This window comes from Fusarium odoratissimum, assembly GCF_000260195.1.
Source record: "Fusarium odoratissimum NRRL 54006 unplaced genomic scaffold supercont1.9, whole genome shotgun sequence".
Lineage (NCBI taxonomy): Eukaryota > Fungi > Ascomycota > Sordariomycetes > Hypocreales > Nectriaceae > Fusarium > Fusarium odoratissimum.
Window position 1 is genome coordinate 340,633 of NW_022158695.1, and position 20,834 is coordinate 361,466.

At 49.2% G+C, this 20,834-nt stretch overlaps 8 protein-coding genes across 11 annotated transcripts; 4 read left to right on the forward strand and 4 right to left on the reverse strand.

Moving 5' to 3' along the window:
- Nucleotides 1-372: 372 nt before the first annotated feature.
- On the forward strand, nt 373-3,163 carry FOIG_06482 (uncharacterized protein). Its single transcript, XM_031205566.1, has one exon. It carries the CDS (start codon nt 1,161-1,163, stop codon nt 1,551-1,553), a length of 393 nt encoding a protein of 130 aa, XP_031064290.1. The 5' UTR covers nt 373-1,160; the 3' UTR covers nt 1,554-3,163.
- On the reverse strand, nt 2,636-4,967 carry FOIG_06483 (uncharacterized protein). 2 transcript variants are annotated; one of them, XM_031205568.1, is made up of 4 exons: nt 4,214-4,951; nt 3,999-4,163; nt 3,474-3,944; nt 2,636-3,441 (listed from the first exon to the last, which is right to left on the reverse strand). In XM_031205568.1, exons 1-3 carry the CDS (start codon nt 4,823-4,825, stop codon nt 3,507-3,509), a joined length of 1,215 nt encoding a protein of 404 aa, XP_031064292.1. In that variant the 5' UTR covers nt 4,826-4,951; the 3' UTR covers nt 2,636-3,441; nt 3,474-3,506. The 2 variants fall into 2 exon arrangements, with proteins under 2 accessions (XP_031064292.1, XP_031064291.1); XM_031205567.1 differs by having other exon boundaries at nt 2,636-3,944; nt 4,214-4,967.
- A 222-nt stretch (nt 4,968-5,189) lies between these two features.
- On the forward strand, nt 5,190-5,408 carry FOIG_06484 (uncharacterized protein; the record flags this gene model as incomplete). The annotated part of the gene is made up of 2 exons (XM_031205569.1): nt 5,190-5,340; nt 5,392-5,408. The coding sequence occupies 2 exons, from the start codon at nt 5,190-5,192 to the stop codon at nt 5,406-5,408; spliced, it is 168 nt and encodes a 55-aa protein (XP_031064293.1).
- On the reverse strand, nt 5,343-10,418 carry FOIG_06485 (uncharacterized protein). The gene is made up of 2 exons (XM_031205570.1): nt 9,171-10,418; nt 5,343-9,107 (listed from the first exon to the last, which is right to left on the reverse strand). Exon 2 carries the CDS (start codon nt 7,808-7,810, stop codon nt 5,942-5,944), a length of 1,869 nt encoding a protein of 622 aa, XP_031064294.1. The 5' UTR covers nt 7,811-9,107; nt 9,171-10,418; the 3' UTR covers nt 5,343-5,941.
- On the forward strand, nt 9,867-13,701 carry FOIG_06486 (glucose-repressible alcohol dehydrogenase transcriptional effector). 3 transcript variants are annotated; one of them, XM_031205572.1, is made up of 4 exons: nt 10,396-10,417; nt 10,487-10,670; nt 10,783-12,196; nt 12,243-13,701. In XM_031205572.1, the coding sequence occupies exons 3-4, from the start codon at nt 11,305-11,307 to the stop codon at nt 13,445-13,447; spliced, it is 2,097 nt and encodes a 698-aa protein (XP_031064296.1). In that variant the 5' UTR covers nt 10,396-10,417; nt 10,487-10,670; nt 10,783-11,304; the 3' UTR covers nt 13,448-13,701. The 3 variants fall into 3 exon arrangements, with proteins under 3 accessions (XP_031064295.1, XP_031064296.1, XP_031064297.1); XM_031205571.1 differs by having other exon boundaries at nt 9,867-10,670; XM_031205573.1 differs by lacking the exons at nt 10,396-10,417; nt 10,487-10,670 and having other exon boundaries at nt 10,720-12,196.
- Nucleotides 13,702-15,465: 1,764 nt separating this feature from the next.
- Nucleotides 15,466-16,413, forward strand: FOIG_06487 (uncharacterized protein; the record flags this gene model as incomplete). Its single annotated transcript, XM_031205574.1, has 3 exons — nt 15,466-15,511; nt 15,568-15,777; nt 16,157-16,413. 3 exons carry the CDS (start codon nt 15,466-15,468, stop codon nt 16,411-16,413), a joined length of 513 nt encoding a protein of 170 aa, XP_031064298.1.
- Nucleotides 16,414-16,435: 22 nt separating this feature from the next.
- FOIG_06488 (uncharacterized protein) lies at nt 16,436-18,052 on the reverse strand. The gene has a single exon (XM_031205575.1). The coding sequence runs from the start codon at nt 17,972-17,974 to the stop codon at nt 16,631-16,633; it is 1,344 nt and encodes a 447-aa protein (XP_031064299.1). The 5' UTR covers nt 17,975-18,052; the 3' UTR covers nt 16,436-16,630.
- A 214-nt stretch (nt 18,053-18,266) lies between these two features.
- Nucleotides 18,267-20,363, reverse strand: FOIG_06489 (elongator complex protein 3). Its single transcript, XM_031205576.1, has one exon. The coding sequence runs from the start codon at nt 20,206-20,208 to the stop codon at nt 18,490-18,492; it is 1,719 nt and encodes a 572-aa protein (XP_031064300.1). The 5' UTR covers nt 20,209-20,363; the 3' UTR covers nt 18,267-18,489.
- Between the last annotated feature and the right edge of the window lie 471 nt (nt 20,364-20,834).

Genomic DNA, 20,834 nt, shown 5'->3' on the forward strand with positions numbered 1-20,834 from the left:
AATTTGAGGCGCTAGACTGCGCTCAATGGCTGAGTCTTGCCCACAGACGATGATGATCAGCAGCCGAGGATGAATGTCTAATGCCACTTTCCAGCACGATGCCTTCAAACTCCGAAAACAAAAGATCATGATAGAGAGAATCGAGATACTAGTTTCAGTAGATTCTCTAAATAGCGCCCTCTTCGCGCTGAAAGTGGTTTTTCTCAAGTAAAAACAACTGATCCATTGGGGAGTCACATGCTCCACCATGAAACACTCCGTGCCTCTCACTGTGTGAACCCTGTTTTTAGCATAGGCAGATGAGACGAGGCGAAAACACGGGAAATAATTGGCAGGGACCAAAGTCTTTGTCCACATTCGTCACAAGACCATTCTTCAGGTCGAATTGATTGACAACACAATGCCTGGCTGTGTTGCTGCGTTGACGTTTCTTTGCAGGGTCTCATCTTGTTTCTATCACGGTTCCTTAATACTGCGTTGTATAGCCTGATTCTCGTCACGCCTGGCTAGGTCCCATGTGCCCGATTTCTTCACTCATCTCGATATAACATCAACAATGTGACATTCGCGTGGGCACGCCATCGCTTACACGCTCTGCCAGGCATTGGCCAGGGCACACCCCGGCTCTGCCGATTCTAGGGCTTCTCCGCAATGCAAGAAAACATTTAACAATTCCAGCCTCATCAAGAGTATCCATCATCAGCAATTGCGCAAGACGCTGAAGACTCGGTAGACTCCGATGCGTAGGCACATGCCAGAAACAAGATGAGCGAATCATGCCCCAGATGTTAAGCTTTGTGATTGTCGCCCCTCATCTCACCTCGGCCGGATCAAGGTGTGTCTAGGGAGCGACGGCCGAATACTGTAGCCTACGGGTACAGTGGCCTTGGAAAAAAGAGAATTTACTGCCAATGGATGGCTTCTGACGTCGTGAGCGCCATGGCCTGCCCGTTGTGGGAAAGGCCCTGAGTTGGTTCAAGGGGGACAGAATTTAGGATGACATGGATTGTTCCTAGGGTCATCAACTGCACGGACACGGACAAGGACAAGGAAGCTGAAATATTTGGTCTTGAGTCGTGATGAAACAACCAGTCTTTTTCAGATGAAGTTTTTTTCGTTTATTCGTCTTGAGAGTCAACATCACGATTAACCTCACAACGATGAGACAGCACATTCCACTGGCTGCAAATCATGCAACATGGCCCAGGAACTCTATCTGGAATCCAGCGCCTAAAACAACAATTAATTCCCGACTCACCGTGGCTGATCGACTCCCCGGGACGGTACTTGAGTCATTAGACTCAGTCCATTTTTTCACTTTCGGCAGTTTTTCTTGGCCCGTCTTTGCTCTAATTTCATGTCCCGCTTTTTACAAAGAGCCTCGTCTCGATATGGACAATCACCGATGGAGTGCACCAAATTTCAACCTTGAAGCTCATGGTTACATCGTCAAGGCTGCTCAATTCTGCAAGCTATTCCCTGTAAGACGCTGCAGACTCAGAGACTTTGATAAGCTCCACACAAGCACACACAAAAATGAAGCTGTCGCATAAAAACAACAGAAAAACAACCCCTCCTTATTCTTTCGTCAGTTGACGACTAAAAGCGCCGATCGTCCCGCATAGGTTTTGTTTTCACGAATAGATCATCGCACAGTGATCGACTGCCACGACTCAAACGGCCACGCTCACGCATGCTTATGCGAGTCCGTTACTAAACACCATCAAGCCATAAGCCGTGAATTGCGTGATGAAAGCCTTGGAAGTGTCTCTTTCCTGGGATCCTTACGTCTGCTCAAGGAACCATTTTGCAAGGTGGAGGAGAACAGATAGGATCAAGGCGACTCATTGCTACCTCAACCACACAAACCATCGAAACTTTTCACAACAAGACTCCTGAGGAGTCTCCACGACGCAAGTGATGATCGCTACCCCGCTAGCAAATCGAAGCACCACCTTCAGGTCTTGGCTTTGATCCCTATCGATGAGGGGAATCCGTTTGGGTGCCGCCCCCGTCGGCACTTCTCGCACTTGTTTTCGGCTCGCCCTATCAAATTGCGTCTGCAACCCTGCATATCAGCTTTCTGTACACTCTGTTTCGTGTGCTAGACCATGGGGTGGTGTCAAATGACGGTGAGCGGATAAAGAACCGGCCTCTACGGATAAGGAATCTTTGTAGATGATCTGAGTGTCGGTTTCACTATGAGTCGTCACAGTGGTCTGATATCAAGTTCACGATGTCTCTGGTTTATACGTTTGAAGCTGAATCCTTAAAAACTAACTCACAAGCTATGATACTCTGGGCCCTGTTCTAGGCGGGGGAAGCTTTGGAGCTTCGTCTCTTTTTCATGCGGGATGCCCCGTGCTGCTGCATGACGGGCGCCACTCGAAGCCAGCCCTGTCTGGACGGAGAGAATCGCAGGTGTTGTAATGTTGCAGGGCATGATGTGCTGTGATATCTTCCGATATCACGCTTTCCGGTTGTGCTTCCGATGCGTCGTTTTCTTTCCGGGGGGGAATGATTGACGCGAAAACCACCATAAATGGCCTCGGAGAGCGATAACGAGGGACAGTCCTGCTTGGGGATGGTATGACTTGAGATGACTGCCTAAACAGGCAACCCGATCTGTTTGCACGTCTCGTGTCTATCAGGTACAAGCTTGATACCTGTTGATGTGGCTTGTGACAACTTGCCTGCTCTGGTTTGGTTTGCTGGTATCATGAGTTCCGGCTTTGACAGTCTCAGAAGCTTTCCGATGTTGCCGGGTGTACTCAACCCTTTTTATTCGTCTCGTCTGGCATCCATCATGCCAATCAAGACGGGTCACACTTAGCATGAGCCATGCAAGTAGCCTATGGCACAGAAATCGTCTTTCTAGTCATAACTTGCATACAATGAGGCCATTAGTTAATGCCTCGATACTTGTTGTAGTCCGCAACTTGCTCGTGTGAGCAAAGATATCTCGAGCTTTGCAGTTGCTATCCGGCTGGGTCCCAGCAAGGCTTCACTTGTTGTCATTTTCAATCAACATGCTTTCAGCCTTGCGATAGAATAGAGCTTTATCCGTCTTTCCTCCTTTAAGAATAGTCTTCTCTAACCAAGAATACGACATGGTACTTGTGGAAGCTGAGATCATTGATCAGTTGCCAGTCCTTCCTACAAGATGCTGTAGATATTGCGAAATATTGATTCGTCGCTGCAAAGAGTATTCCCTGGAGTGGGCGTTCATGATGTGATATCGTGCAAGCATCCCAGAACCTCGCCATGATCTTTATTCATGTCAACACATGAAACCCCCTTTTTACCTCACCCTCAATACCCATCCCACGTAACTCCCTCTCTTCCTCAACGATCTCCTCCAATGTCCCATGCTAAGCTTCTCTATCAACACCTGGATACTTTTCTTCTATATGAGCTATGGCCTTCGACAGCTTCTTCTGCCTCCTAGCAAAGCTTCTAGCCCTCACCTCAGCCTCGTTTTCCTTCTTCATAGCCCTCTTCCTCTGCTACCAGAGTCTCATCTCCAGCTTGTATAACTTGAACATCGCTGCTTTGAATATATCGCTGTTTCGGCGTGTATTACTTGGTACCAACTTTTCGTAAAACTCCCATGGACTTTCTATGCTTCTGGCATGGGGCGGTGGAGGCTGAAATGCTTGCTTTTCGGAATAAGGATCTGCTTCCCTGCTGGCCTTTATCTTCTCCTCGATAGTGGCGAACTTTTGGTCGAAATCGGTGTTTCCATCGACCCTTTGAGGGGGCTCCTCGGCCATGTATTTGGCGGGTGAGAGGTCGAAAGTCGGTCTGAGTCTGAGGTATGTGACGCCGACCAAGCGCCTTGTGCCGACGGTATGAAACTCGATGCACATGTAGATTGTGTTGCCCCGAATCCCGGTCGCAACGTAGACATGCAGTTGAGGTAGATACGACCCATTGATGGTATCCTATGAGGAAAGTATCAGCCTGAGATCAAATGAGCAACAAGGAGAGAGACTTACATTCGCTAGCCCTGGGCCGCCAGTGTGGTTCAGAATGTACATCTTCAGAGAACCAGGCAGAGTTTCAACAGGGACAGGTCCTCCTGTCCCATCCGCTTTCCATTTCTCAAGTGCAATATTGGTAAGGTCATACAGTCCATCGGGTGTTATGCTGCTTTTCCTTCTCTGCATGGAATTAGCATTATGTGTTTTACCACTTTGGAACATTTACATACACCGTTCTGAGAACTTGTCTCGACGTGTTTGCTTGGATCTAACTTTATACGATACACGTTCCACTTGGAATAATTCACCTCGTAGTAGGCTTCGCCCGTAGTCCAATCTCTATCCTGCAGTCTACATTCTTCACATTCGACGCTCCGAAGGATATTTGACATAATCTTAACCTGGACGCAGTGCGGGCCTTCAAAGATCATCACGCCAAGATCGTTATATAAGTAAGGAAGATACGATAGCTCCATATAGGCGTCGACTGTTGCACCGCCGCCAGGACCTGCGCCAGGACGTATAGTTCCACATGTTCGTGGTTGCAGCGCTGGTCTGAAGTTCTTGAGGGTCGGCCATCTTTCATACGCTGTGGAGGCATTCGGGATATTAACCATGGTAAACGTGGAACTTGGGTCTGCGGGAATCGGACGTGCTGATTCAGCTCCTAGCTCCTGTAGACCATTTGGCCATGGCCTTGTGGTTCGCCTTTCCTTCTGCTTCTGCTTCTGCTTCTGCTCCGGCTCCGGCCCTTCTTTTATCTCGACCGTGTAACGCACTAGGCTCGGCAGTCTGAAGAGTGCTCGGGAGCTTCTCAGAGCATTGTGGCCTCTCACTAACATGGTGGTTGGCTTCCGGGCCAGATCCGGGATGTGAGCAAGGGATCTCGACTCGAGGGATCGTGAGGGCGTGGATCGAAATCTTCAAAAAGCAGTTGGCGATGGCGCAATGCAGAAGTTGAATCTAAGGTTTCGTGGCTGGAGCTATAGCGAGGCTGAAGTGGGGGTTCGACGCCTCAGTCTGGGCATGGCCGCGGCAGCATCATACATCATCCGCATCGGTATTCCGCGGCTGTATGAGACCGTGATCCATACACAAACACAGTTAATATGAGCTTAAATCCGCAATTAAGACGGCAGGTCATCGCCATATATAAAGGTCTGCTCTGCTTTAGAGTTGTCACACGGGGCATATGCTGATCGTGCTATGACAGAGCTTTTGTATCTGGGAAGAGAGTATCCCCTCGGCTTTGACTATTTTCGACCTCGTCTTCATAAGGCCTTCATCTCGAAAGCTGGAGAACGTGATGAGGATAAGATCCGCCAGGGAATTGCTCAGGCTGAGTATGTTAAGAAGGGTGGGTTTTTGAATCGAGTGGGTTGGTGACATTGGCTAACCTATACGATAGAAATTGAAGCATTGTGAGTTCTTGTTCCTTAGGATTGCGTCGGTCACATCGTGAGACAACTTGCAAATCATATGCGAGTATGATTAATTGCTTACGTTGTATGCCACGAGTATCACCGTCTATCGTTAAGCATCGGATACCGACTCAAACCACCCCAGCACGTCACAATTCACCAGTCATAAACACTCTAGTCCATGCCAATAAGTTCATTTATCCCAAAAGCTACATTATCCTGATATCCCAACCATTATCCGTCAACCTGCTTTTTACTAATCATATGGGTATAGGTACTACTTGAAAAGGTATCGCACATTGAGAAAACGATATGACGCCAACGCGTAAAAGGGAGGGGGGTATGTTGTGTATGTAGAAGATGCTGATCGAGGTTCTTTGGGACGTTGAGGTCCAGGGTGTGTGTAGTTATTGTGTCAGGGAAAGCATTCCAGTCTTGCATCTATCATGAGACATAGATGTTGAGCCATTCGTCATAATCCACGTGGGAAGATCATCTTTACTTTTGCGGTACAATGACCACAGTGACTCCCAGAGCTTACTCCTTGCGTGGTCGCTTTCTTGACGACCACACTCCCAATTCCAAACATTCTCCCCAACTTGTCCCGCTCTCGCTCATCAGATCCGCCATCATCTTAGCTACCCACGCATCCCACTCATCCTGGCTTTTGCCGCTCGCTTCTCTGATGATAGGTTCCAGTGCCGACACTTGTTGTGCAACTGTCAAAAGCGCCGTCTTGCGAAGCGCAGATTGTCCTGGTGTCAAGGTCTTCTTTTCGACCTTCTGGTGCGGTGTTGACTTGGCCTTCATCTCCACGTACGACTTGCCGTCCTTGGTAACAACACCGCCGACACCTTCGCGCTCCCATCGGACTTCACTTAAGGGGATGGCTAGACGTTTTGTCTTGATATCCATGAGCACCTCTGCTTCAGCGTGGAGGAAGGCCCCAATGAGAGAACATGGCACAGGTGAAAGCTGTCGTCCTTCCAGAGTCCTTGACAGCCAAGTATTGTACTCAACCAAGAAAGAGTTCAGTGGTGCGGAAAGGGGTGTTTTAGAAGTCATGAGATAGGCACCTAGATCAAGGGCAGCCTCGTGTTCTTCTGCTTCTTCTGATCCGGGCATTGCGCTTGGAACATGAGGTCGCAGCATGCGGAAAGTTGGGTCACTATCCCAGATCTCCATCACTCCTCCAGGCTTGAGCATGCGAAGATACTCCTCCACAAAAAGTTGGTAAACATGACTAGGAACCATCAGGCACGTATCTTTGACCATGATCAGATCAAACTCTTCGTCGGCAAAGGGCCACGGTTGATGTCGAAGATCGTGCTGAACAAATCTCCATTTCATGTCCTTGTCTGGCTTGCACAGCTCGACAGGGGATCCAGGACTGCCAGGGGCCAGGGGCGCGATGTCAATGCCTGTGAACTGAATCCCATTGTGACCTCGCTCCTTGTAGTATCGGTGGCACATCATGCTCCAAAATCCTGTACCACATCCGACCTCCAACACCCGCTGCGGGGGATTGTTTCGGATGAATGGCGTGTAGACGGGTGCGCCATATACCTGGATCATCAAGAGCGTCCGCAGGCTCTGGCGATGGAGCTCAGCAAGGTCGGTGGGAAGAGGGTACGCCGACGTAGGGTCGTTGTAGTAGGTGCGGCCATTTTTAACGATGAAAGGCTTTGTCGCGGGGTCAGAGTTGGAGTGGTCTGTCGAGGTCATGGTTTGTGTCGAGACAGTTGTGTTGCCACTTGTAGAGGAGACCGATTCTGTTCGAGGAAAGTCGAGGTTTACCTGCTTCGTCGTCCCTGACATGAGTTTGTTGCCTGCATCCAACTGGGAGTACATGGTGACATTTTTCAGATCAACTGAGCTTGTTGTTGGGGTCGCTGCGGATGATTGACGACGAGGATCGCGCTGTCGAGTCTTGTCGACGTACACAGGCCGATTGAAGACAACAGGCGAGTGTAACGGCGATGCACCTCCGCTGGTGAGACTCTTGCTAGGGAGATGTTTATTGGAAATCGAGGCAGTCTTGGTTGTGGTCGTAGTCGTTACTGGCTTCGAAGATTGTTGGCGCGAGTCAGATGATAACAGTTTTGAGTGCGAGTAATGAGAGTCGTCCTCTGCCTGGGCGGGGCCGTTTTTGGTATTGGGGCTGGTTGTGGAATGCACAAGCGACGAGTCGTGCGAGGAACGACTACCCTGACTCCCACTAGACGTCCTCGTATGGCGAAAAGGACGTCTTGCGCGGCTGGAGTTTGGGGCAATGTCGTGTGAATCCGAATTGGATCGAGGAGGAGTTTCAGGGCGCTGCCGCTCCTTTTCAGCAGCCTTTGCACGGCGAGCAAAGGTGGGTAAGGGGTTGGCAGAAGCGTAGTAAAATCCGCTCCATTCCGACATTGCTGGCTATGCCGCTATACTATACTCTTTGGCGCAAGCTTTCCGGTGGATAACTTTGGTGAATGGGGAAGGGTAAGGGGTGGTGAGTGGTCTAACAGGGGTGCCACTAGGTAAAATAATTGTGTTCCAGTTCCACCGCCGCTAGCAAACACACTTGCTGCTCAACTGACGAACTGGACTGAACCACACACAAGTCCAACGACCCGCGATGGTAAGCCAAACGGTACCTACAGCAAATCTCCCGGCCCCCGGTCGGGAGCACTTTTGACCCTTCTAGAACCCTTCTCTGGCCCGCGGAACTGGGTTATCAAGTCCGGATGGTTGCCGGATTGGGTCCCGGACCATGCAGGGGCAGTAAAAGCAACAGTAGCAGAAGGCCCTTGGTTGCTTGGCCCTTTTGTTGACGCTTGTCTGATCAGAGGTGTCGCCTAAATCGAAGAGCAGGGTTTCTTCATCGGCCAGCGTTACGCTGAAGATACTATCCGTAATTCGCGCAAACGTGATGGGTGGGAAGCAAATGTGGATGTGGATGTGGATGCGAATATCGAGTGCCGAAACGGTTTGCAACCGTGATATCAAACGTTGTTGGTCGTGCGTGGACCCTTCATAAGCTGGTTTCGTGATTGTGCCTGACTGCCCAAGCAGAAGCCAACGTCATTATCTCTATGTCGTCGATGGCTTTTATGCTGAAGTCTGGTGGATAAGGCGTCTGTGCTGGCGCGACCTTGGATCCGCTGGTGCAACCAGCTTTTTTATGATGGCGTTCGCTGGCTGGCAACAAACAGTCCCTGCGATGTGATGTGATAGCCGTTTGTCCTTATCAAAAGGTGACAGGTAGCGCCGCAGGGACGCGTACAGTTCCCAGAGTCGGTATGGTTGATAAACTCTCACCAAACAGCAATATTCGGATAGTTGCGTCGAGATTGAGCAAGAGTGGATTGATCTGTTACGAGATCGAGGAAAGAGAGCAAACTGTATGTACTGTACTGTGCATGTGCAGCACAGCAGTTTCAGGTCAGACAAGCAATGAAGCAAACAAATAATAAACAGCAAACTTTGCCTGCAATGGCGGCAGCGGTGACTTTCTATATACGGCCATCCCCATCCTTCATGCTTCACGCTTTCATGCTTGGTCGGGCCAAAAGGCAGCATTTCCCCAGTTCCCAACTGTCTGGGGTGTGGAGCGGCGCGCTTCGGTTGGCCATCCCCCGCACATTAGAGCTTTTGCCTGATGTTTTATTGACGCTTATCGAATTAGTAGCTTCCTATCCAGCCTGACCTTGGCGGTCCGAGGTTTCTTGTGGTTGGTTAGACAGGGAACAGTGGCTCTAACTTGTGATTTCTGCAGGTCGCAGCTCACCTAAACTTTCTCGATTCTCATGCATTCCATTTGCTAGGCCCTGCAGTATCATCCATGTACCATGTCGGGAGGATTCAACTCCCAATTTCAACTTGCATCTGAATCTGACAGCGCAAACATAGTCTCCCATGTTCACGTTTCAGTGAGTGTAAACGTACCAATGGCATGGGTTGCTCGCATGAATGATTGCCGAGTTAGCCATGGAGTCAAGCTTGCCATCTTCTCCCGTCCCGGTACGGTACGGATAGGTGGTTCAAGGTTCAAACGAGACATTTCTGTTACAAGAGCGCTACCCGAAGATGAATATTGTCCAACGGTCCTATTCTCGGCCGAATGGCATAACATTGGATGCTAATACCGGTTTGAGCTCAAGTGTTTGCCTCTTCGACCCAAGTCTTGGTAACATGATATAAGAGCCAGAATTTAGTTGGTTGATTTGAGCCCATGATTGATCCCTCTCCCGATGTTGGTGCATAAGAAAACTTAAGGGATTTTAGAGGAGGATGCCAAAATAAACACAGTAAAGAGTCCCCTAAGCTTAGGCTAAATTACCTAAACATTTTCGTCGCTTATTAGGGTCAAGGTCCAAATGGAAACTTTCTTGCCTCCCCTAGCTTCCTATCCATCCAGCCCATTCTTGACTCTCTCCGAGGCTGCATGCGGTCCGTGTTAGTGGACGGAACCATTGAATCCGTGGGACGCCAAATAACAGGGCTGTCGGAGCGATGGCGTTTTGCGAGATGAGACCTGATCAATGGCGTCACTTTACTTGCTGGCTGTGTCCTCTTGGCTACAGTTGCGTTTACTAGTGTCCGCAGCGAGTTGATGCTGTTCCTGGAACATACAGATAACACATGTTGTCTCATGTGGTTCGAGCACCAGCTGTCCATAAATGTACAGGTGCATATGTATCTTCTGGTCTCTTGAAAACATGCACTGCGGCACTTCGAGCCAATTGACAGCCCTACGTTGAGGCTCAAAAACACGCTAGTAATTGTATCGTGATCATAGAGGTTGAACTCAATCTGTGGTAGGTCTCATTCCCCTTGAACTCCATATGTGCACATGATGCTGCAAACATACGATTGTTCAGAGGGGATTCTGCCAAAAAGGATGCAAACTTGCGTTGGACATGAGCAACGCAAGCATATTTCGCGAACGTATCTTGTCTCACAATGGCACAGGAACATGCAACTATCGTCGACCTGATGCGGCGCGGACCTTGCAAGGCTGAATCGTCGTTCAAGGTGCGTCGCGCAATTATAGAGAGGCTGCACGTGATTATCGATTCTGACTCTCCTCGCACGAGCCATCAGAATGCGGAGCAGGTGCACGTGATTAAACGCCCGCTTCTGGGCTGCAATCCGTTCATCGCAGCATCACAGCCAGCATCACAGTCATATCCATGCGCTCCCTTTGCCATCGGCCACTTTTCTTCTGTTCAAGTATCAGTTGATTTTTTTCAGTGAATATCTAAATTGTTGCGATCGCTCTTTACAGGTGCGTTGGCCCCGCAGAAGCTAGCAATGACAGCGCAACGTGTCGCTAAAGCTTGGATCCCCCTCCCATGATGCCCTTCTTTCAAAGCTTTAACTAACCATTACCTTTGCAGTATTTCTTGACTCACATACACTCTGCACTTCTGCTTCTACAAGAAACACGTTGTCGCTTCGATAACATCGATTGTGACTCAAAAAATTTAACCTTTCATCACTATCAAGCCACAGATCTCCTGGGACTGTCGCAACGACACCTCTCGATGAACTATTGACCTGCCGACGAACCGACGTTCTCCATCCGAGCCAAAAAGCAACGACAATTGTTTCGGTGACAGCTGTAGGCTGATGCGTAAACGCGAGCTATCTTTGCTTTCTCTCTTTTGGAACCTTGGGTGAAGTTTCGAGCTCCGTCGCCAATCAACCATTCCCCGCTGTTACGCGAGCCCTATCAAAGTCAGAAGTCAACGCTATATACGACGGCCGATGAGCTTCTCCAGCGATTTGCTATATTCACTTCCTTTTATCAAGACTGCCGATCAGCGATATCTACCGCCGTGCTGCTCGCCGGCGCAACTTCCTAGACCTCCACCCCTGAGACTATAACCATCATAATCACATCACAAATACCTACCGGAATGTATCCTCAACACTCCGGGCAGGGTCAACATGCTCGGCTCAACGGCGCCGGGCGAGGCATCCCGAACTTGCTATACAACTATCAGCATACCCAACACCAACACCCTTCTCAAACACAACACCACCAAGGACTTCAACACGACCATGGAATGCCCAACGCCAATGGCTTAGGCCATCACTCAACCTTTACCCCAGGCGTACTCTCTAACTCGAGTCCCTTCAACCCGAATGCGCTTCAGAATGGCCATTCTGCAGGAAACCGAGGACAGCCACCCCCGAACGAGATGTGGCAGGAGCAATTGCGAATGCAAAAAGACGCTGAACGAGCGCATTCTGCCATGACCGATCAACAACAACCGCACTACTATGCTAGGCTCAGAGCGTCGGAAAATAGAGGAATTGGTCCCCCACCATCAGCTAGCCTACGTGCCCACCCGGACGACGAAGACGATGGCGTTGATAGGAGACGACCCTTGGCTATTGAGAAGGAGGCAACACGGCAGGACTGGCACAATCTGGATATGAGTGGGCAGGGGTTGCGAAACTTGGCTCCGGAGCTTTTCAAGTACAAGTTCTTGAACGAGCTCTTCATTGCCTCAAACAAACTGACACGACTACCGAACGCGATTGGAGAACTACGAGCATTGCGCCACCTTGACGCCTCCTTCAACCAGATAATCGAAATCCCCCCCGAGATCGGAATGTGCACTTATCTCAAGAACCTGTTACTTTTCAATAATAACATCCAAACATTACCGAACGAACTTGGATCACTGCACCTTCTGGAGATGCTCGGCATCGAAGGCAACCCATTGGACGCGGATGTGAAACATAAAATCATGGAGGAGGGTACAAAGAGTCTGATACATACGCTGAAGGAAAATACTCCTAGTAAGTCGATGGCGCACCTCACGACGATATGTGCTAACAGTTACAGTGCCCATTCCTCCCACACCCCGGAGGCCCATCGTTATACAGGAGGACGTGTCACCCAGTCTGGAGAGGATCAAGGTTTTCTCGTGGAACATTCTTTGCGACAAGTATGCGACACCCCAGACTTACGGTTATACGCCCACCCGTGCCCTCGACTGGGAGTATCGTAAAGGATGTATCCTGGAAGAACTCCGAATCAGGGATGCGGATTTCCTTGCTCTCCAGGAGGTATCAACAGATGCTTTCAAGGAGGATCTCAGCCCGGAACTTGCTCAGATGGATTACAAGGGTGTCCATTGGCCCAAATCACGAGCCAAGACCATGTCAGAGAAGGATGCACAGTCTGTTGACGGTTGTGCCGTCTTTTACAAGCAGAGCAAGTTCATTCTTCTTGATAAGCAGCTTATCGAATTCGCCACGATTGCCATCAACCGACCCGACATGAAGAACCAGCACGACGTTTTCAACCGTGTGATGCCCAAGGACAATATTGCTGTTATTTGCTTCTTTGAGTCTCGTCTCACTGGAGCTCGAGTTATCCTGGTCAACGCCCATCTCACGTGGGACTCTGCCTTGGCCGATGTCAAGGTCATCCAAACTGGTATTCTCATGGAACATGTTACGAAGCTTGCAGAGAAGTACGCGAGGTGGCCAGCTGTTAAGGACAAAAAGATGATTGTGCTACCGATGGGAGACGACGAGGTACCTGTGCCCCAAGCCGAGCCAGGTCCCAGCCAAGAGTATCGCACCAATACCGAAATTCCTCTGCTGGTCTGCGGTGATTTCAACTCCACAGAAGACTCTTCAGTATATGAGCTGATGTCTATGGGACGCGTACCACCTGACCACTTAGAATTGAGCAGCTTCCAGTATGGTAGCTTCACGCGAGATGGTATTGAACACCCCTTCAGCCTCCGAGACGCCTACGCCCACATCAAAAACACTGCCGACGAAATGCCATTCACCAACTATACGCCTGGATTTGCCGATGTCATTGATTACATCTGGTACTCCACGAATACACTGGAGGTAGTAGACCTTCTTGGACCCCCTGACCCCGAATACCTGAAGCGAATTCCCGCCTTCCCTTACTGGCACTTCCCCGCAGACCACATCCAGATTATGTCTGAGTTCGTGATCAAGGGCCGGAAGGAGAAGAAGCACCTCCCCGATCGTGAACCGGACTTCGGCCCTGGATCACGTGGCTAATATCCGCAACGGGAGGGCTAGAACCCGAACCCCAAATCCTCGTATGAGGAAAATACGTCGATACGTACATCTGGATGTAGTTATTTTGGTTTTGCGTCATGGAGTTTTGAGGATCTTGCAACGGCTCTTGGGGGCAGGGGGACAGGTCGGTGGGGGGATGTTAGCGGTATGTACACATGTAGCGGAGATAGGGGAAGCATATTAGGTGGAATTGTAGGAATTGATTCACAATGTTCTTGTCTTTGCTCTCCTCGTGATATGATCTGTTGAAGACGTGAAATTGAGGATGCTTCTTACTTTCACTTTTTGTACCACATGGGAATATCATGAAGCTATTGGTCACCCTTTTATTTGTCTGCCTACCTGCATCATTTGTTTGTCTTTGAACGGCATGGCTAAGTCATATGATGTAAGTCAGAACCAACGATTGAGCTTGTATCTTGTGTAACTTACAAGCTACCGTTGTTGATAGCGGATGGCCGTAGACCGTAGCACCATTGCGCCCCTTTAATGCAGCGCAGATAAGAGCATGTCACTTGAGTACGGAAGCTTTACATGGCGTTTGAACCTAAGGTCCACCCAACCTAGATGATTTAATATCTCATTCACGTGGTTCTCTGTTCTCAAGATCATATATCTCTTACGAAATCTTCCATAAACTTAAACCTGTTCACTTGTCCTCTCAGCCACTTCAATGTGTTCCAACGAACACAAATATACTAAGTACCTGCCAGTATTGGTCCGAAACTAAACCCAATTTTTCGTGTTCTCGTCAGTCGACGTGATGGACCTACCTCTCACGCCCAACGTGGGCCCTTACAGGGCTGATAGAGCTCACAGCTGGTGCCCTCAAAGTATTCGACGACTCGCAGCTATGCAGGCAAACTTCAGCTCTACTCTATATACGCATTCATCATGGACAACACGATGTTGGAGATTGACCCGATTCCAGGAAAACGAATATACATATATTAAACCGGCAACTCTGCTCAACAATCAAGTCGGAGCTGTCTCAAAAGAGCACACCTGAGCTTATCAACCAGTATGGCTTGTCCTTGGGCAAGAATACCCATGAAACTAAGGTCGAGGTCGTCAGAGGTTCATGAACCATGGGGACAGACAGACCCTTCAGTGTACAGGACATGCCTTCATGTTCACGAGACTGACAAGCTCGACGAAGTCTGTCTGCAGTTCGCCGCGTCGGGACTTGGACACTCGTACTTCCTTACGCCTACCATTAGTTATATCTCGTCCCAAACTTGCGGAACTCTTGAACACTGTCATCAAACTCTCAGACTACTGAGATATATATACCTGCACAGCATACAGTCGACCATCAGCCAGCATCCTCACCATCTTCAGTCCATCTGACGTTCCCACAAGTACTTACAAACTGATATCGCTGTTTTTGGTACTGGTGCTGATTATCTTGGTCTAATTCTCCAACCTTTTTATTGATTATATATACGGAATCAGCGAACACATTAGTGACCACCGCTTTCGAGTCATCTTCTCAGCATACAAGATGTCTCAGTTCGTTGGATTCTCCTGGACAACTCCCTTTAGCTTCATCAAGAGCTTTCGGGAGGAAAGTCCACGCTCTAAATACATCAATGACCTTATGGAGCGTATCGAGTCCGAGACAGGGAGCGGAGCAACAGTTCTTTTACAAGAAACTCTCATGAATTATATCCACCCTCTGACAACATGAACCTGGCCCCGACTACCGTCAGCCTCTTCCGTTTCCATTCAACACGACATCGACACCTGGGAACGACTATAACAACCTACGATATAGACGCACCCTCACTGTGACCAACTCGTGGAACATCATGGGGTGCCTCACTGAAGTCCTGAGCAACTGGAAGAGACTCCACGAGTTTCTTGAGTTGGCGGACCATGTCAACCAACTTGCCTTTGTATTCAATTCAGTAAATCAAGCAGAACTCTACTTGGACAGAATGTTTCGCCTTTAAAACGCGGACAGCTCAGAAGATGTGGTTCCCTTTCTTGCTAACATGCTCCGCCGTCGAATGCTACAAGCGGTCATTCAGAACCCACCTGGTAAGAAACCTACAAACCTTGATGGCAATCCAGAATTCTTTGCTAAGTCCAGCGAGCATTCTGGCTCCACGAGTTTACATTGCGAAGGCGAATTCACGAAGTTGGATGGAGTACCGACCAGATTCAGATCCCAGGAGATGAGAATCCAGCGCATATTCTTCAAGGCTTCTTACAACGCCCAGGTGATGTCGACATTGGGCGATTCTTAGGCTTGGTTCAGCCGCAGCGGTTCGTGGGAACAATGCTTGACCACGGAATTGAGGATCGTAAGCGTTTGGGCTTTATGTACAACCGCTTACTTAGATGGGCAACGCTCGTTCATCTTGGGATTTGGGGAACAACTTTCTGTCTTCCTAGTAGTGACGAGAGGTACTCCCTGTAGCTGCTTTTCTAGATTGCCGCGGTCAACCACCAATCGAGGCTTTTCTGGAGAAGATACGACTTTGAATCCCCATTTCGGCATGATGGCTGGTTCAAGAAGTATCCTGTCTCTGGGTCGATTGAGCACTTCTCACTCGGCATCGACTATTCCCGCCTTGAGAAGGAGCAAGATCGTCAACGGGACTAAGGAGCTCTAAGTTCTGTGTGGTGATATAAGCTCTCAGCCACAGGTCTCAACTAAGAAGCTCAGGTTGCCGCACTGAGATCTTTTTCCTGGACTGAGTCTTGCCGTCGAGAGGCGGAGGAAGAAGAAGAAGAAGAAGGATACAGACAGCAACAAGAAGAATCACGATAGGACATTGAAGATTGTTAGTAGGAGGAAGAAGAAGAAGAAGAAGAAGAAGAAGAAGAAGAAGAAGAAGAAGAAGAAGAAGAAGAAGAAGAAGAAGAAGAAGAAGTTGAAAAGGGTATCCATAGATGTGTCAATAACTACTAATGTGTTATGTTTTGTTGAGGGTTAGATTTGGTTGGGATATGTTCACCTTGCCGTAGACTAAATAGAGCGTCTTACAGATGAACTAGATGTTGAACGATTATGACCCAAATAAGAAACTGGTGACATTATGAACAACGTAGAGAGGTATCTTTCATTTCTATACACTTCCTAATCTTTCTATACAGGCCCAAAACAATGAGGAGAATAGTCTATACACCAACGCCATCACACCAACCCACCCTCTAGTGAAGCAGAATGTCATACCCATCCTTTGTAATTCTCACTTCTTCTTGCCCAAGTCCATACTTGCGCCGTATCAACTCAAAGATGATCAATCCCGCACTCGTGCTGGGAACCTGCCGTATCGCGTTCCACCAGAATCCTCGATATAGCCATTTCGTTAAAGTCAGTCCTTCGGCTGCTGCCTCCCCTCGACATACGGCAAGTGATTCTTGGTATGCGTGGTAGTAGGCTCGTAGCATCCTCCATCGTCGACGCGGCTTTTCGGGGTTTGCAACTCGGGAAGCACGAAGCCTGGCGGCTTTTTCGTCGAGGTCCTCAAGGTGATCCCAATGCTTGACTTGGAAGTGCGTCAAAGGGTGTAGTAAGACCTGCTGAGTAAATGAAGCGCTGATACCACCGAGAAGAAGAAACATGGGCTCAAGGGCATAATGAGGTCGAATAAGCCTCATTCCTTCTTCTTGTCGATGCTCGTGTGTAGGACGCTTCATGGCGAGTACGTCGACGATATCCTCAGCCAAGCCTCCATAGTACCACGTAACGAAGCGATAGTAGCCTTGAGCCTTGACGTACTCGAATGTACTAAAGAATATAGCGCTTCCAAGACTATCCTTCGCGAGTGATAGGCCCCATCCTGCAAAAATACCCCTGAGTCCAATCTCGCGAAGCTTCTCTGCGCTAAAAGCCCACATACTCCGAGGTTTCCCGCTGCCATCGTTTGGCATTAAATCTCGGTGGTCGTACCGTGCTTGGATGGCATCTAGGGGCGCAGCCACAACACTCTGAAGTCCGCCTGCAAGCAATCCAGCTGTGAAGGTATGCATTGGATGAGGTGGTGGATACACTCTCTTCCGCGCTTGTCCGCTCTCTTCATGAAGTCGTCCTAGAATTTGGAGATAACTTGTGTACAGCACGGCTCCGACCCCAACATTCGCAATAAGAGGCGGTAAAATCTGATTCGGTATAATTCCCCATCCTTGGTGTCTAATAGCCGACGTCAAAACTCCAGGTGTCGTACTTCTCAGCAACAACCAACTCTGTCGCATAAACACATTGAGTCGAGAAGCAGAGGGATCATTCGCAGCAGCTTTCATCATAAGCTCCGTCTGCGCCTGATGAATAGTCCTCGCATAAGCCAGATAATCCACACGCGTTCTAAAGAAAGCCTTGGCAGGAGCACGAAAGTAGAAAGCGATGAGTTGAGTGCTCAAGGCACGAACACCAGCTGCTGAAGCGGCAGTTGCGGCATTGCTTCTAGGGTCACGGTCTGGAAGCACAACGTCGGGGGGTAACGCCGGGAGAATTCCGGTTCCATAGTCCGGGACGTCATTTCGACGATTGTTCATGGCGTTGAGGGAGTCATGTTGTGAGAAAGATGAGACGGAGGAGGGAGCCTGTGAGGGAAGCAGGTTGACGTCGGCTTTGGGAGTTGATGAGTTGGTGACTAAGCGACGTGGACCAATCGGGTGCTGCAGGTGACGATGATCTTGGGCCAACAGGTCCCGAGATCTGAGGCATCCTCATGGACAGCGCAGGTGACCTGAGATTGCAGGGCTTGTTACAGGCTGACTACAACTGGATGGAAGATATGAGAGAGGAGCTGTGAGGGGATATATATTTCACGTGGGAATAGAATACGCTGAATCTAAGTTTGATTGAGAACAGAAACATTTCATGAACAGGTCTACTTCACTTCACTCATTTTGTAGTGCAATCAAGAGGCAAGAAAAACACAATATGATAAAAAATGTCGTAACTTTTCATTCCCCACCCAAAGACGCCGTCTATAAATGCAATATCCCCTGCCGTGAGGTATTTCCAGTCTCATCCTTCATGCTATTCATTACCCTAGATCTCGTCTTTACTCAGGCTGCTCGCGACCATCCAGCCACTTGCTCATGTAAGGACCATCCAACCAGAACCCAAGCTTCTTGTAGTAGCTCCTCACTCCAACACCAGAGATAACACTGATCTTGTCGCTGCCGTGTTCCTCGATCGCAATCCTCTCTGCCTCCTCCATCAGTAGTGTACCGAAACCCTGATGCTGGAACTTGCGGGGATCGCGAGCGTGAACTGGCACAGCTGTGCCGTAAACGTGAAGCTCTCGTACCATACTGGTAGGCTGACCGGTAAGCTCCTCTCGGTAGGTGTACTTCTCTGTACACTTTCGCAATCGAAGCAGAGCAACGAGGATGTCCTGCTTGGGGTCCTCGTAGGCCAGGAAAGTCTCCCAACCGCCATTGGCGACATAATCTCGTCGGACCAGCTCAATCTGGTTAGGTCGGATCTTGTTCTTGATCTCGTTCACTCCAACCTCTCGTGTCCGCACATCTCGGCAGGTCGTTCCAAAGTCCTTCATTCGAGCCAATGCCAGTTCACGCAGGTTACCATTCTCAACTCCAGATGTGACCAAAGGCATGGGAATATCGCGCTGAACACGGTAGATACGGGTCCAAGGAGGAATAAGAGCCATAATTCTCGCGATAAGGTCGATCAAGCCGTTGGGAGTGTAGTTCTGGTATCGCCCTGTCCTCCACAGTTCATACAGACCTGTGCCTCGAATGACCAGGGTAGGATAAATCTTGAGACCGTCGGTTCGGAAAGCAGGATTCTCAAAATACTCCCTGAACTGGTCGATGTCGCGCTCCATGCCTACGTTTGGCAAATCAGGCATCATGTGGCTGACCACCTTGTAACCAGCGTCCTTTGCAAGGCAGAAAGTCTCGGCGACTGCGGCAACTGTGTGTCCTCGGTTGGAGTCTCGCGCAACGTCCTCGTATAGTGACTGCACTCCAACCTCAAGTCGTGTGCAGCCGTATCGCAACATGTCAGAAAGATGAGGCTGTAGACAATAATCGGGTCGTGTCTCAATTGTGATTCCGACGCATTTGATGTTGCTCATCTCACCAGCCTCCACGGCCTCATCAACATTGGTCGTTTGGTATCCACTGAGGGCGTTGTGAAGCTGTGCGATAAATTCTTCACGGTATGACTCAGAAAGAGACATGAAGGTTCCTCCCATAATGATGTACTCAACCTTGTCAACAGAGTGACCAAGAGACTTGAGCTGGTCGACACGTCCTCGGGCCTGCTCGAAAGGGTCGTATCGCGCACGAATGGCTCGCATAGATGTAGGTTCGTAGCCAGTATAAGACTGTGTGCTGTACTCGAAGTCGGAATCAGGACCTCCAGGGCAATAAACGCAGATATTGCCCGTATAAGCGATATGAGGGCATCGATGGGGCTTGCACATGACAGCAACAACAGCAATACCAGAGGATGTTCGAATGGGCTTCGCGATGAGCTTCGGTAGGATATATTTCTTGTAGTGTTCGGGAATGGAGGCGATGATAGCGGTCAGAGGCGGGATGTTCTGAAGCTTGTGCTTCTTGGCGAGCTTATTTCGCAGGGAGTTGAGGTTGATATCGCGTGTAGCTCGGCCGGCCTTGCTGGCTTCGTGGTCTTCGATGAGGGCATTCGCGACGTCGGCACAGCATCGTAGGAAGCGCTCGCTCTCGGGAGCCATATCGGGCTTCTTCTTGATCGGCGCGGCCGTCACGGTCATGGTGGCGGTGGCCATAATGATGATTATGGTCTTTCGAGAAGACTAGAATTTATTGACGATATCGGTTTGTGTGACGAGGGATTGTTGAAGTGGTTGTTGAAGGCTGAATTTGTGTGCCAGTCAAAATGACATGGATGGGAATGAGTTATCAATCTTTGCCCCTCCAAAAGAAGCTTCAGATGGAAAAATCGTGGTGGGGCTGAGAGTTTTCCCCACCCAATATGGAGATGGGCAATTGTCAATAACAAGGTCACGTGGACCCTTCATCTTCAACATCAAAGCATTTTGACTCTTGGAATTGGACGGTTCAGAAAGGTTGATTATTGTCGGACTTCGGGGTCTACAACGGGTCTTAATTGATTGATAGTTGAAGCCCGTGATATTTCCTGAAATATATAAAGTTAACACGTTAAAAGATTTCAATTAACCCAAGCTTTAGGCAGGCCATATACAAAGACTCAATATTAATAAACATGCTGATTTCCCATTCGATAAGCCCTTGAAACAATCGTACGGAAGTTCCATAAACACAGTATACTTAACCGTCAGCGAAACTTCTCACACTGGTGCAGCTCCTATGAAGTACCTGCGTATATAAAAGAGCTTCGTCTCCTCCCTTCAGCTCCTTCTACGCCAGCAGT